Genomic DNA, 13,602 nt, shown 5'->3' with positions numbered 1-13,602 from the left:
TGGGCGGGCGAAATAAGCATGTCGATCAAACGTCAAACGTACGGAACGAACGTAAACAACGCGCACGTGCATTTAGAAAAGAATTAACACAACCAGCACTCGGTCGGATCTTCAGATCAAACAAATTATCCTCAAAATGTATCTCATGTACGATTTGAACGAAAACGGTGAGCGGGTGTACACGCTGAAGGTAAGAGAGATGGTTTAACGTTTGGGGTTGGAAGTCATTTACTAACGATCTTGCTTTCCACTTGCAGAAAAACAATGCCGCCGGAAAGCCAACGCAATCGGCACATCCGGCACGGTTTTCGCCGGAGGATAAGTACTCCCGCTATCGCATCATCATCAAGAAGCGCTTCGGATTGCTGATCACACAGAAACCTGAACCCATCTACTGAATCCATCGAACTACGCACCAAAAATTCCAATTGCACATGTATATGAAATAAAGGCCCCATTTTAAGAATCGTACTTTATCCTAGTGTACAGTTTTTTTTATTCGCATACCTCGCTCGCCCGCTACCGATCGCTACTTCAGCTTACGGCTTAAACCGACAGTATAATCGTAAAGCTTCGTGTTGGTAAACTCGCCTCGCATATCGAGCATGTAAAACAGTGCCCGGTTCTTGATTTTCACCGGTACCGTGACACGGGCCGCTTCTCGGGACTCTTGCGCCGAAACGTACTTGAGCGGAACGTCCATGATGCGGTTCGTACCGAACGGTGCGTACGTGACGACGCTGACGTTAGCACCGCCTTTTCGCAGTATCAAATAGCGCACGGAACGTAGTGTGAACATCCAGGCAGCGAATAGCACTCCGTATCCTGAAGCAAAAAAAAAACACGTTACTACTACTCTTAGCCAGCTGGCTTCTTCCAAAAATCCGCCGCCGGGTCATGTATTACCTATGAAGAAGCACATGATCGCTATGCCATTGCGATACTTATTTTCGCCCAGATTGATCCGCTTATACCAGGGCAGATTCTCGTTCCCATCGTCCTGCACCGGAGCATCCTTCAGGGTGGTGTAGGAAAAGTGGCACAGGTAGCCCCAGAACAGGAACTGGGACACGCCGAAAATGTTTAGCATCTTGAAGAACCGTGGATTCTCGTACTTGAACAGCATCACATCCTTCGGCACTTTGGTATTCACATCGTACACACGATTGGCCGGCATTTGTACCGTCGACTGCGGTCGGCATATTGTGGAACGGGACAAAACGCCGGAAGGTGAGCACCAGGCCCTAGGTCGTACATTCGCCAAACTTGCGAACGATCGGCTCAAGGGACCGCTGGGCGACGAAAGAAGCCTTAATATCATGGCTATTAACTGTTGCTTACTTATTTTTTACCAACAAAACGCTTGTTATCTAACTGCATTTCGAAGACAGCGGGTTTGTTTATGTTTTGGCCGACTGCACTATGGGCTGGCAAAGGATCAAAATGGTGCGCTCATGAATTGGGCATTTTTTAAATTATATTCTTTCTTTGTAAAGCCTTTTTTCTCAAATAATTTGATTATTAGTCTTCATAACGTCCGTAACTACATTTCTTCGTGAGTTAAATTTGAAATAGGTTTAAGCCATTTGCCTCTTTAATCACTTCCTTTTTCAATTTGAGAGCAAATGGTTGCAAATTGGTCGTAAATTTATACACAAATGTTTTATTTATATCGTTTTGATTCTTCTCTAGATCCTGAAGTTGTTATTTAACTTAATAATTCGTAAAAAAAAGTGTTATGGCCGTCTAGTTAGTATTAAGTGCGTGTCCGTCCTATAGTGCCCTTTCAGCGATGATAGTGGGAACAGTCCTCGGAGTGACGTTGGACAAAAGGAAATTTTAATAACATTTTATACAGTGAAGAAGAAATAGTATCATGCTTCTTTTTACTTCAATTCTGGACTTCAATTTGCTTCGCATAATTTAGTTTTACAACTCAAAGCCTACTTGATCGAGACATGCTTGCTCAAAAGAGGGAGAGCGAGAAAAAATCACGGGAAACTCGTGAGAAAATGTGAGAGAAAGACGGAGAGGAACCTCCGCAATCAACATTTGATTCACTGACGTTGCTGGTGTGTAGGGACCCAATGATCTGTTTCTAAAAATAGCTGACGCTTTTGTTTGCAAGAGACGCATACGTAGAAAATGGATGAAAGAGTTATTTTTTTTGTGTATCATAGCTTTCCAATATAATGGAAAACAAGTTATTGTATACATACATATGGAGCATACAGTTAATGTAAAGTTCAATAAGATGACCTGTAATGACCTATGCAACAAATCGATGATCGACAAAAAGGTCATAAGAAGAAGCAAACTTTTCATAACATTGAAGAAGCTGTAAGAAGGCGTTTCTTATGTTGTTAGTATACTACTAGCAGAACTTTTGAGTAAACAAAACATTTCTGATGATCACTACATGAAACAAAAGTTCTACAAAGTAAACTAACAAAAAGAGAGCGAGCGAGTGAGTGAGCGAAGAGAACACTGTCGGTGAGAGAGAAAGTACGTGAAAGAGCGGGAAGCTACAGAAAAACAGTTTTTCTTTCTTTTTTGCGCTCTCTGCAAAAATGGAAGTGACAAAGGGAAAGGAAAAAAAACACACACTGTACAAAAATATTTCAGTATCACTTTTCATTAGTGTTTGTGTAGCCTTTGTGCAGTGCGGACGTGTGCGATTAGTGAAGCTTGAAAGACGGACGACCGATTGCAGCCTGCTATTAAGTAAGTATCTCTAATATACAACATTCCTTAACAACTAGCTTGCACAGCTGCATGTTCATTATGGTTTTTTGTCTCTGGTAATAACTATTCTATCGATATATATGAGCAATATTATCATATATAGGTCAATTTAGAATTGTGCATAGCACACAGCCAAATAGTTTTCACTATTTATATTAGCTCATTTTTATGAACTTTCTTGTTGATTTTCAGAATATAGGTAGAATTGCATGCTCTTTATATGCTTATATGCTCTAAAAGTTATATAAGTTATATAGTGCAGCTGCCGAACCGTACCCGGGCTGTCGATATATAGGTCATGTCAGTATGTTTGTTGTCAGGAATACCTGCTGTTAATCATTTAACCTAGTCATGCCTATACAAAAGATGCACAGACACACGTACAATACGTCAACTATTTCCTAAGATTTGTTAAGAGCCTCGCAACTTAAAGCAAAAGGCAGGCGATAAATCTACCGCAGCTTCTATAGAGTTCATCTCATACAAATATTCGGCAGGCCCTGTCCGCAGTTCCCTATATCGAGAGTTCATCTCATATAGGCTGTGTATCATAATACGCTTGTATAATACTTCGTACCAGGAGAGAACACCATCGGGTAAAAGAAGCGCGCACGGGCACCTGTGTGCGTGAATCCCCTAGCCAACGCACACAACGTAGCAACCCTGCATGTGCACACACATGGTGGCAACGAGCGTAGCAGTCGCCGCTATCATGCAAGAAATCGCCTGGTCGGTCCGAGGGTTGGTTGATTGGTGGTGGTGGTTACATCTGCCTTCTCACTCTCGCTCACAGAGTTTGCTGCGTTGCTAGACTATCGTTCATGTACAATTGTCCCTCGAGTTTCGTTTAGTAATTTGCTACTTCGTCTCTAGGTCTGATTGCAGATACTAGGTTTTCCTATAGAGTTGAAGAGGTTTCTTCGTTGTCTTTATCTTTGATGATGCGTGATATAGTATGGAATGTCAAGATTTATGCACAGTTTTGCAAATGCATGTGATTCAGCGTCAATGCTCCGTACGATAGTCGTACCTTTACCGTGCTCGTAATAATCGAAATGTTGGGAATATTTGCATAAATCCCTAGAGAATGCAACTTGATAAATAGCATCATCAAATCCGATCTACCAAGAAGACATTTATTTTGATGCCAACAGCAGAAGAATATCATCTTCCAAGCATTGGTGTGTGTGTGTGTATGGTTATATTAGATGCATGGGCATAATATCGCCACAACACAGCAGCCTTGTGCTGGCCGTTGCTAGGGGGATTGTGATGTAGGTTACTTGACCTGACCTAACAGAAACATGAAAGCTTGGTAGTAATCGGCGCAATAGAGCAAAGATTGTCATTTATCCATAGAGAGACATTCTAATATAAAGAAATAAATGATCATTCGTCATAGTTGTTCTACCCCCTAGGCGGTTCTGAGCCGAGGTTATGGCACTCTTCTAACGATGGCTAGATGTTGAAGTGTTCGTCTCAGGTATGGTTTAAGAATCTGTATGTGTGCAATGTTAGTTGCACTGATGACATCCGCTACTTCAACAGCGAAGAGTCGTGATTGTTGGAATGTTGTTGAACATTGCCTCCCCTATGCCATACACGATCCCTCCGAACCGAGATCGTAGATGAAGGATGTTTGTCATATTATTGCGAGATCATTTTCGAACGCTTTATATTAGCATACAGTTGTATTGGGAGAGGTCCGCCCTCTCTTTCTCCCCCTTAATATTTTACATATCCGGTTGGCAACACAATAACACAATGATTGTACGCCTGAGTATGGCGATCGTATTCTTTCACTGAGTATATGTGTGCGTGTTGGTGTGCTGGTAGTACACTACACAGAAGGATAGAATTTAGTAGCAGCTCGTTCAGTGATTTACTTAAAACGAAGGCGGCATACAAAAGGGAGAAAATCAGATCAGTATATCAGAGTGCCGGGTACAACACACCCATCGGCTTGTCCTTTGCCTGGAAGGGGAAGCAACACAGGCTGACACAACTACATGCAAACACGCACACGCACGCACCCCAATCATTGCTCGCGTTATTTTACCACGCGCTCACTTCTCTTGCTTAGGCTGCTGGAGCCGCTCCGACAAGTGAGAGCGAGAGCGAGCAAGCGCGAGTTCAACAACCTTCTCGCTCACACTAGCGCATGGATGAGAAAAAACTGGTCTTGTGTGTATGAAACACTGTACGCGCGAACGCGTGAGGTAGATGGTAGAGTTGTTGGCGCTTGGTGCAAGCAAAAGTTGCTTTTTTAAGTTATGTTACCGAGCAGTGTGAATTAGTTTAATAATTTAAGGTTACGGGAAGGCTTTCCGAATGAAGTGTTGTGCACTTTGACAGCAAAGTATCACCAAAAAAAAAAACGGTGCGGTGCTCTATCTTCCACTGGGCCCTTTTCTGCTCTAGCCTTCTTTTCCAGCCGTCTTAAGGTAGTGGGAGCATTATTGTTGGCTGAGGAAGATGTTCAATGTTTGTATGATGGTTAATTGTACGCTTTCTGTGTTTTGTTTTTAGGAAGCCTCACCCTCTCTCGCTCTCTGATGTTGAAATAATGATGGACGTGGATCAGCCAGTTTCGTCCACGACCGACAACGGGAAGGAAGAAGCCACAGCAGCATTAGATGCCGAGCCTGCGTCGCAAGCGGATCCTAAATCACCCGCCACGATCGCACGGGAAAATGATGATTTACCTGCGTTGCTTATAAGCGATAGCGAGGAGGAGACGGAGAACGATCCATCACCATCTTCAAAGGATCTTCCGACGAAAAAGGTGCCGGCCGCCACCGGTGACATTTCAGGCATATCGCCCATCGACACCACAACGGTTGCGAATGTGCAGGACGATAAAACTGATACGGTGGGTGTGGATGCTGGAGGAAGCGAAGCGAATGGGAATGAAACGGTGGAAGAAACATCTGCCGTCGCTGTGTCCGATACGGTTGTTGAGCCAGAGGATACGCAAATGGAAAACATCGATTTGACAGGTGCATCCAGTGCGGATGATTCCGGTGTTAGTGAAGAGCCAAGCTGTGAAGAGACAACTAGCACCGCCACCACCACTACCCGCCCTTCAGCAGTAGCACCGAAAGCGCCAAGAAAGCCCAGTTCCGAAATGACTGCCCAGGAACTGCTCGAATCTTTGCTGGGTGCTCAAGAGGAAGCGTTCGCATCGCATCAAGAAGCATCGGATCCGGAATCGACGGAAGCAGCCCGAGAGTCGAAACCGGCCGCTGAAGACAAGACAGACACGGCGGTCACCAACAACAACAGTGTGGAAGATGGACAAAATGTGCCGGATGAGAACGACTCTAAGATGGATACTGTGGTGATCGATGATGAATGCTTACTAGAGGAAATGTCCCACGTATCGACGGACAGGCAGCACGACATGGATGCCGATGATAATCGCACGGGCAGTAGCAGTTCGTCGTGCAGTGGTGATGGTACGCGTCAAGCTTCGGATGACACCGAGCAGGCAAACGATGAGGAGGCCGGCGAAGATGGGGAAAAACTTGATGATGAGGACGAACCACCGAGAAAAAGGGCCCGTTCGACGGATATGGTTGAAGCTTCGACGATTGAAATATCTGAGCCTACGTTTCACGGTATAATGGAGCACGATACTGTACAAAACGAAACCGGAACGGACGAGCTTGCTCGCAAAACGGACAATGGCACACCCGCGAATGAGCGGCAATCGGATTCAGCCAGTGACGTACGTGTTTCGGAAGATGGTCCGGAGTCGGCAGACGGTTCTCTTGCACTAAAACCAGCAACATCGAATGACAGTTGTAGCAGTGGTTCACCAAATGGCGGTCCGCTCAAGAAACAGTGCATCGAAGAAGGCGGTCGGCAAAATGTCAAACCCGCTGAACCGTCAGTATGTCCTGACGTATTGGTGATCGATGACGACGACGAGGACGAGGATGCTGTTTCTGCTGCTGAAGTGACCCGTAAGAGTAATGTAGCGCAAGATACGGGCGAAAACAGGAAGGATGCACTGGATGCAAAAGCCGCTATGAATGGTACCGATGTACGATTGTCACCCGGTTCGGGCAAAAAACGCGAACCGGAACCGATCCCGATGGAGTTTCTGCGCAAGTTTAACAAACCATTGTCCCAGATGACGCGCACCGATTTGGAGCAGCTGGTGTTGCAAAAGATAACCGAGGCCATAGTGCATCGGTCGGAAAATGCAGAACTGCGAAAGATAGTGAACAGACAGTCGGTCAGGCTGCAAAGCTTCGAGCGTACCATCGCGGACATGACCAACCATTACGAAGGCCTGAAACTGGTAGCCGAGCGGGCGGTCGTCGATATGAAGAAGCGGGCGAAATGTTTTATCGCCCCGGTAAAAATAACGCGCGCTGTCGGATTGCAAGTATCGTCGGATACGATAGCTGCACATACGCTTTCGAACTTTTCCAAACTCTTGGCCGACAAGCCGAACGACGAATCAGGCGTGGCGACAGTCACTACCACGACTAATGGGGCTGCCGAAAACGGTGAAGGAAAGCAGCACACTACACAGCCGAAAGCAGCCACCGCACCAACGTTTGCCGGTGGACAACGGCAAAATGCGTCAGCAAATCGATCCCAGTTTTCCAACAGTATGTCTCCCATGACCACTGCCCGCTTTACGACGGCCGCCACTTCCGTACCGAACGGGATGGTGCGCACCATAAATGCTCAGTATGCTAAGCACACTAACAGCGCGCCGGCGGCTAACGTTAGCGTAACGCCTGGTAACGCTGTGCGATTGGCGGCCAACCTGACGAACGATGTTAGCATTGTGTCCACTCCCATCACTGCCTCTCTTGCTAGCGTACCGCCAAAAGTTGGTTCGGGTGGTGGGATCGATGGTCCCGTGCGCAAAAAGTTTCACAAATTCACCCCCAAACGGCCGCCTCTGTCACCGTTCCAACAAGCGCAGCAAGAGCAGCAGGTGCGCCAGCAGCAGGAGCTGTTGGTGCAACAGATTCACGAACAAAGTCAGCAAGCACAGCAACGAAAATCTCAAATCAGTGTGTAAGTATGGCTGTGAAGGGCTACATTCGTATTCGTAAAACTTTATTGTTGTCTGTTCCGCTTTCCAGTCGTCAGGATGTGTTGCCAGCGGTGGAAAACACCACCACCATCGTGCGAACAACGTTGCCAACGGATGCATCCGCCAACCGTCAACGACCGCCCTTTCAGGGTCGTGTGTTGAACACGTTGAGCCCACAGACGTCTGCCACACAAAATTATCAGCTCGTTTCGGTCGGCTCCATACGACCGGTGGCTTCCTCCACCTTGACCAGCGCCACCACTACTACTACGCTCCAACTGTCGGAGGTCCAAAGGCCAAACTCGCAGCCTACGACCGGATCATCGGTGGGTGCGGCTGCTTCGCCACCAGTGAACGGTTCCCTGATCGATTTGACTGACGAAGACGATACTGCCGCTTCTTCGATCTACATCAAGCGGCCGAAATCTACGCACAGTGGCCCGTTCCCATCCACCGCAGCGGTATCGACTCCAACCTCCAGCAGCGTGCAGACGATTGCATCGAACCAGTTGATGCGCATACAGCAACGAATAAATGCTGGCGAAGGTGGTGCTGACACGGTTGTTTCGGCCGTTGTCACGAGTTCTTCGGTCGGCGGGTTGGTTCGAACCGCGCAGAACGTTAATCGTCGCGACAATGCACCAACGCAGCAACCTGTCCGACATCCCATTTACAACAGTAATGTGCAACGATTGCCAAGTTCAACAGGTAAGCTTTCTCTCTCTCTCTCTCTCTCTCTCTCTCTCTCTCTCTCTCTCTCTCTCTAACGACCTCTTAAGGTTATGGCTGTCATTTCTGGCTTACTAGACTTAATGATACCACCTAGTTGGATAGTCAGCTCTCACTACGGGGTAGTCTCCTTTAGACAGAGGCGTGTATACTGGAACTGGAAAAGAAATGTTCTGTAACGTCCCATGATAAAAGGTCTATGAGCCTGTGGTTGATCATCTGCATCCTTTAAATGCACTTTACATCTTTGTTGTTATCGGTGCTGTCTATTGCTCTCAAGATAGGTGAAGTTTTGGTGGCATTCAAAGCTCAAGTTATCTGTACTACACTTCTGCGCAGATCAGTGTTTGTAAGCAGAGCCACTCCAATCCTTTGGGAATGGTCCTGATAGTAAGCAGCATTTCAAACAAATACTCTCTGTGGCATCCGTGTATGCGAGGATCTGGGTGAACTCCCCTGTGTTTATCTGGGTGAGTTGCCCCTCTATAGCGTCAGATCAATGTGAATGGTGAAAAGCCCCATTCTGCCTGATAAAGACTCTTGGTGATCGATTGTAAAGGATCTAGGGAGCTTATAGCGGCGTATAAAACCTAGGAACCATGATGCGAGATGCCAAAAAGATTTCGCTAAAAAGGGGGGGTTATGCGAAATCTATCCGTCAAAAAGATTTTGCCTCCTCGAGCTGAAATCTCGGAAAGATTTCGCTTCTCTCTAGCCCTCTCTGTCACTTTCCATGCGTTGCCATGGTAGTTTTCGGTTGAAGAGAGAGATAGCATGAAGTGCTAAGTGTACGATTTTTTTCATCATCAATTCATTCCCAAACATACCTCCAAATGCAAGCAAAGAAATTGCGCTTAGTTTGCGCCAAGATGGCGTCGAATATATGGGCCCGAGAGCTATAATTTTTTTTGACAGAAACATTGATTGAAACAAGCCGTTTGACAGAAAAAAAATGTGCAATTTTGACTTTTGCGCACCGTCTAAACCGAGTATAAAGAATTGCTTAGTAAACGATCATCCATCCTATCTTTAATTTATCCTTTCGATAGAGGTTGTAAAAAAACGCGTTGTTATCAAACCACTGCTGGCACCGCTCCCGAACCCAGGACCCCAGCCTAGCGATCCGTCGTGGAAGCTACCACCGCCCCAACCATCGATATGCGTCAACAACGTGCAAGCTGGTATTGTAATATCCTGGACGATGCCTTCGCTTACGAAACATCATGCGACCATCGAAACCTATCAGATCTACGCATATCAGGAGTTGTCCGTGCAATCGGCCCCAGAGGAATGGCGACATGTGGGCGATGTGAAGGCGTTGCTGCTGCCGATGGCCGTCACCCTGACGCAGTTCCACGAAGGCCAACGATATTACTTTGCGGTGCGTGCCATCGACATGCACAAGCGGATAGGAAAATTCTGTGAACCGCGCACCTGGAACGACAACAACGTGGCCAACTAAATGGCTCATCTTGTTGATGGACTACCCGCCCTGATGTCATTTGAAAATGTTGTGACTAGACGCTTATATCTCTCTTCTCCGCACAAATAAGCAAGCATGCATGGCAGGCTACAGTCGACAGCCATTGCTCAGCCAAATAGGACGAAGAAGTGTTGTAGAGGGGTTCTGCTATTGTCATCCTGCTCTTGGCGGGCAATTAATATTCACAATCGCATGGTGCAAAGTCAAACCTCCCGTTAGCTGTCAGCGTTTTCATTGTACATATTTTAATTTAAAAATCATTTTAAAACCTGTACGATTTTAATGGAATTCTAACTGAAAGCTTAACTGAAGCTGCCTTCCAGGCGATGGTCCATATTGGCTTGATATTTAAAATTATCGTTGTTTCTGTTTAATATTTCGGGAAGCCTGTAGACGGGGAGGTGCTGGAGGAGGAAAAAAGTAAATTAATGTGCCGTAGCTCCTAACAATATGCCCTCCATGAGTAAATGGCACTGTTTGAACTAGTTGCTACCGGACAGTCCCCATCATTCTTTAGCTATGATATCTTAACGTCCGATCAAGTCAAGGTCCTGACCTCTATGGCACACGTCTACAAGACATTTGCGTAAACAGAGCGGTGGGATGTAACGTTAGATCGGGCAGGGTATCGTAGACTGTGTTCCTTCGTTAAAAACAAATGAGAAGAATAAATAAGTCAATGAACGCCACGAATACTGGATGTTGCGTTTTGCCATTGATTCTGTTGTACATTCAAGGATTTATCTTGAAATATTTCTAGATATGCGAAGTCACTGCGACCAATGACCTAATTTTAAGGGCTAGGGATTTAAGGGGCTTGTACTTAGTGGAATGAGGATAGGGATATCCCCTTTCGCTCGCAATGCTCGACATTAAATCACTTCGTTATGCGAAGGGATATACTACCAGTTTGCATTATTTTCTTGGAAATCTACTTCAAAAACAATTCGTATCATACTTTCATAAGTAGCAACGCGGTGCCCGGGTGCCGTATTCTAAACTTTCCCAGCAAACCGATGTAATTAATAATATCACGTTATGGGTGTTTCAATTCTGCGTCATCTGCGTCAACTTATCGAGGGTGAATAACGGCCCCAATCACCGATTTATTGCTTGTTCATAACATGGGCCACCCCGTTGTGTTGCGTCACTCTCGACACATAACCATCTATTGCGCCACCGTTAATTGTTCCGTTTGCAGTTGTAAGGATTTGCTCTCAATTGCCCAACGCACCGGTTAGATTTGATTTTGCTACACGGGCGCAAGAATAGTTCTGTGATTATTGGAGAAGCTGTGCCGGAGATGCCCGATTCCCGGTACGGGGATATCGCATAAGTTTCGTGCTTTGTATGCTGAACTCGAGCCGATTCGTTATTTAAGCCATTTTAAAGCAATTGCTCTAGAAAAAGTGTAGTTCTTGAAGGTTTTATAACTATTTTTCATAATTTTGTTTGTTTGAAGAGCAAACAAACATAATAAAACAAAACAAAACAAAAGCATCATTTTGACAGCTATCTATAAACCTTGTGTATAAACAAATGTCAGTGGAGCTGTCAGTGCGTTCATCGACGGAAAACGGCGCGTTCGTAGCTCGGATTGGTAGATTTTGGTTTCGCATTTTCTACTACATTCGTAAAGTTCGGGAATGGTCCTTTTTTGGGTGTTTGTTAAGTGCAACAATCGGATTGCGAGTGACTTGTGCGTTTGACTTATTTAGAACGTTTTAATACCCAAAAAGGCAGACGGTATTCAGAGTTAGAATCGGCGTTGTTTACGTTTCATGTTTTTCATATGTTGAACAGTTTCGTAAAGTATGTTCTAAGTACGCTGGCTAGTAGACGCTGCTTGCTGGTGAATACAAGAGGCAAGAGCTGCGTCTGAAATGCAAGTATCGATTAAACAAATTGTCTATTTCCTTTCTTTGATTCCTTAATGTAAACAATATCCATATCCTTTCGTATTTTAGTTTCAATTACAAAAAGGTGGGTAAATGCAGAAAACATGTCTTAGAATTCCTCCCAATCACAATCGGACGACTCTTTCCCTTTTGGTCCAATAACTATTTCTTTGAGATCCATCTGCTCTTGGATCTTCTAAACATCACGCGAGAGAATTGATTTTTAATGACACCCGAAGTATCAAAACTAATCTTTTCCTGTAGCCTGTATCCTACGACCGGAAACACAATCAAATCCATACACGTGGTCACGAGATGGAATCCTGATTGGTTTGCCCTTGCACCGGAGAAGCTACTGTCCTTGCTGCCAGATTCTAATCCATTACTCCAGGCTCTGGCTTTCATCCTTCATGCCAAAGCATTCATCCCTTGGATTTGCCAGCCGTGGATGGATGGAAACAACCGGTGAAGTTTATTTGCATATACTGTGTGCTTTAGTTAATAATCAAACGCATTTAGATTCAAATGCTTTGCAGACAATCACCATTATTTAAGTGTGTGGTTTTCGCCATCTAAGAGAATTCAAAATTGCATTAAAAAACGCTCTACAAACATAACATCAACAAACAAAAAACTACCGTTGGAAAAGAAGAAGTTGTTTTTTTGTGGTTCATTTTCCAATCGTTTCTGTTTCCCGCCATTTACCGTAAAGACTATAAATGATTTTGCTCTCGAAACCGGGAGTGCCTTTGATGTTTATTACCCACTTCCTGTCACTCTCCTACGACAATGCCGGTTCGGTCTTATAAAGGAAAAACGGTGAAACGAGCTTGCATGTCGGCTGTTCGACGGAACGAGTTTTCCTGGGAAAACAATGGCGAGAGCGTGCAGAGAACCTTTTTTCCACCGGGCAGTATCGAATTGAGAGAAAACTATAAACAAGAAAGGGCACATTACAGGGTTGATAAGGCAGAAAATACGTGTTCGGGAAAAAAAATCGTAGCCGCGCCATTTTGTACATATTTTGAAAATATGTGTGTTACAATTTTCCACTGCTTCAATCCAACCTAGATATGAATTGAGAACGAACTTTGCCTTTGAAGATTTAGTCGTAATATCAACACCATCTCGAAGAGTGAAGAAATTGTACTTCTTGGGGCACTTCCTGACACAGCGCTGAAGCCAATACAGTTTTATGGGCTAGACGTTAAATGGAAGCTATCATGAGGCACTCGATAGCATCAGAGCATCTTAAAATGTAATAGATAAAAATGAGGATAATCGAGAGTCTGATAACTTCATCGTTCCCCGCGCCATGGAAGCAAGGGAGCATAAAAAGAATATTTCTAGTAGAACCAGTCTATACCTAAGCATTAGTCAATCATTCAGAACATGAGACTGAAGATGCATCCTCGATATAAGAAACATCCCAGCTATCAATAGACTTTTTAGGTAAACCTCAATCGAGAGGATCTTTTCCCGGGCTCTTAAACACAGGTTCGCCAGCCGAGTGTTTGGAATGGAAAAATCGATCCCCAAAACCCTGCCTTTTGCAAGAGAGCGCGAGAGAAAGTCCTTGTAGCCCATACCGCATATCCGCACCAACAGGACTTCCATGGCAAGCATAGCCCGTCGTAGTAGCAGTTTCCACCGTTGGCCATCAATTTAGTCGTCTAGCACTAGCG

General features: G+C 45.1%; 3 protein-coding genes across 4 annotated transcripts; 2 read left to right on the top strand and 1 right to left on the bottom strand.

The window, feature by feature from the left end:
- The first annotated feature begins 25 nt into the window (after positions 1–25).
- On the top strand, positions 26–471 carry LOC118511546 (H/ACA ribonucleoprotein complex subunit 3). Its single transcript, XM_036054754.1, has 2 exons — positions 26–190; positions 258–471. Exons 1-2 carry the CDS (start codon positions 137–139, stop codon positions 396–398), a joined length of 195 nt encoding a protein of 64 aa, XP_035910647.1. The 5' UTR covers positions 26–136; the 3' UTR covers positions 399–471.
- LOC118511544 (transmembrane protein 223) lies at positions 458–1,427 on the bottom strand. Its single transcript, XM_036054751.1, has 2 exons — positions 907–1,427; positions 458–825 (listed from the first exon to the last, which is right to left on the bottom strand). The coding sequence occupies exons 1-2, from the start codon at positions 1,319–1,321 to the stop codon at positions 530–532; spliced, it is 711 nt and encodes a 236-aa protein (XP_035910644.1). The 5' UTR covers positions 1,322–1,427; the 3' UTR covers positions 458–529.
- A 1,148-nt stretch (positions 1,428–2,575) lies between these two features.
- On the top strand, positions 2,576–10,738 carry LOC118511539 (activating transcription factor 7-interacting protein 1). Of its 2 annotated transcripts, none has more exons than XM_036054733.1 (4): positions 2,576–2,724; positions 5,275–7,788; positions 7,857–8,515; positions 9,586–10,738. In XM_036054733.1, the coding sequence occupies exons 2-4, from the start codon at positions 5,312–5,314 to the stop codon at positions 9,996–9,998; spliced, it is 3,549 nt and encodes a 1,182-aa protein (XP_035910626.1). In that variant the 5' UTR covers positions 2,576–2,724; positions 5,275–5,311; the 3' UTR covers positions 9,999–10,738. The 2 variants fall into 2 exon arrangements, with proteins under 2 accessions (XP_035910626.1, XP_035910627.1); XM_036054734.1 differs by lacking the exon at positions 2,576–2,724 and adding an exon at positions 4,889–5,189.
- The last annotated feature ends 2,864 nt before the right edge of the window (positions 10,739–13,602 follow it).

Source organism: Anopheles stephensi, chromosome 3, assembly GCF_013141755.1.
Source record: "Anopheles stephensi strain Indian chromosome 3, UCI_ANSTEP_V1.0, whole genome shotgun sequence".
NCBI lineage: Eukaryota > Metazoa > Arthropoda > Insecta > Diptera > Culicidae > Anopheles > Anopheles stephensi.
This window is presented reverse-complemented; position numbering and strand designations above follow the sequence as displayed.

Coding starts and splice junctions, on each gene's coding strand:
- LOC118511539 (XM_036054733.1), top strand. CDS start 5,312: ATGATGGACGTGGATCAGCCAGTTTCGTCCACGACCGACAACGGGAAG. Junction 7,789..7,856: donor CGAAAATCTCAAATCAGTGT/GTAAGTATGGCT, acceptor TCCGCTTTCCAG/TCGTCAGGATGTGTTGCCAG. Junction 8,516..9,585: donor ACGATTGCCAAGTTCAACAG/GTAAGCTTTCTC, acceptor TCCTTTCGATAG/AGGTTGTAAAAAAACGCGTT.
- LOC118511544 (XM_036054751.1), bottom strand. CDS start 1,321: ATGATATTAAGGCTTCTTTCGTCGCCCAGCGGTCCCTTGAGCCGATCG. Junction 826..906: donor GATCATGTGCTTCTTCATAG/GTAATACATGAC, acceptor TTTTTGCTTCAG/GATACGGAGTGCTATTCGCT.
- LOC118511546 (XM_036054754.1), top strand. CDS start 137: ATGTATCTCATGTACGATTTGAACGAAAACGGTGAGCGGGTGTACACG. Junction 191..257: donor AGCGGGTGTACACGCTGAAG/GTAAGAGAGATG, acceptor TTCCACTTGCAG/AAAAACAATGCCGCCGGAAA.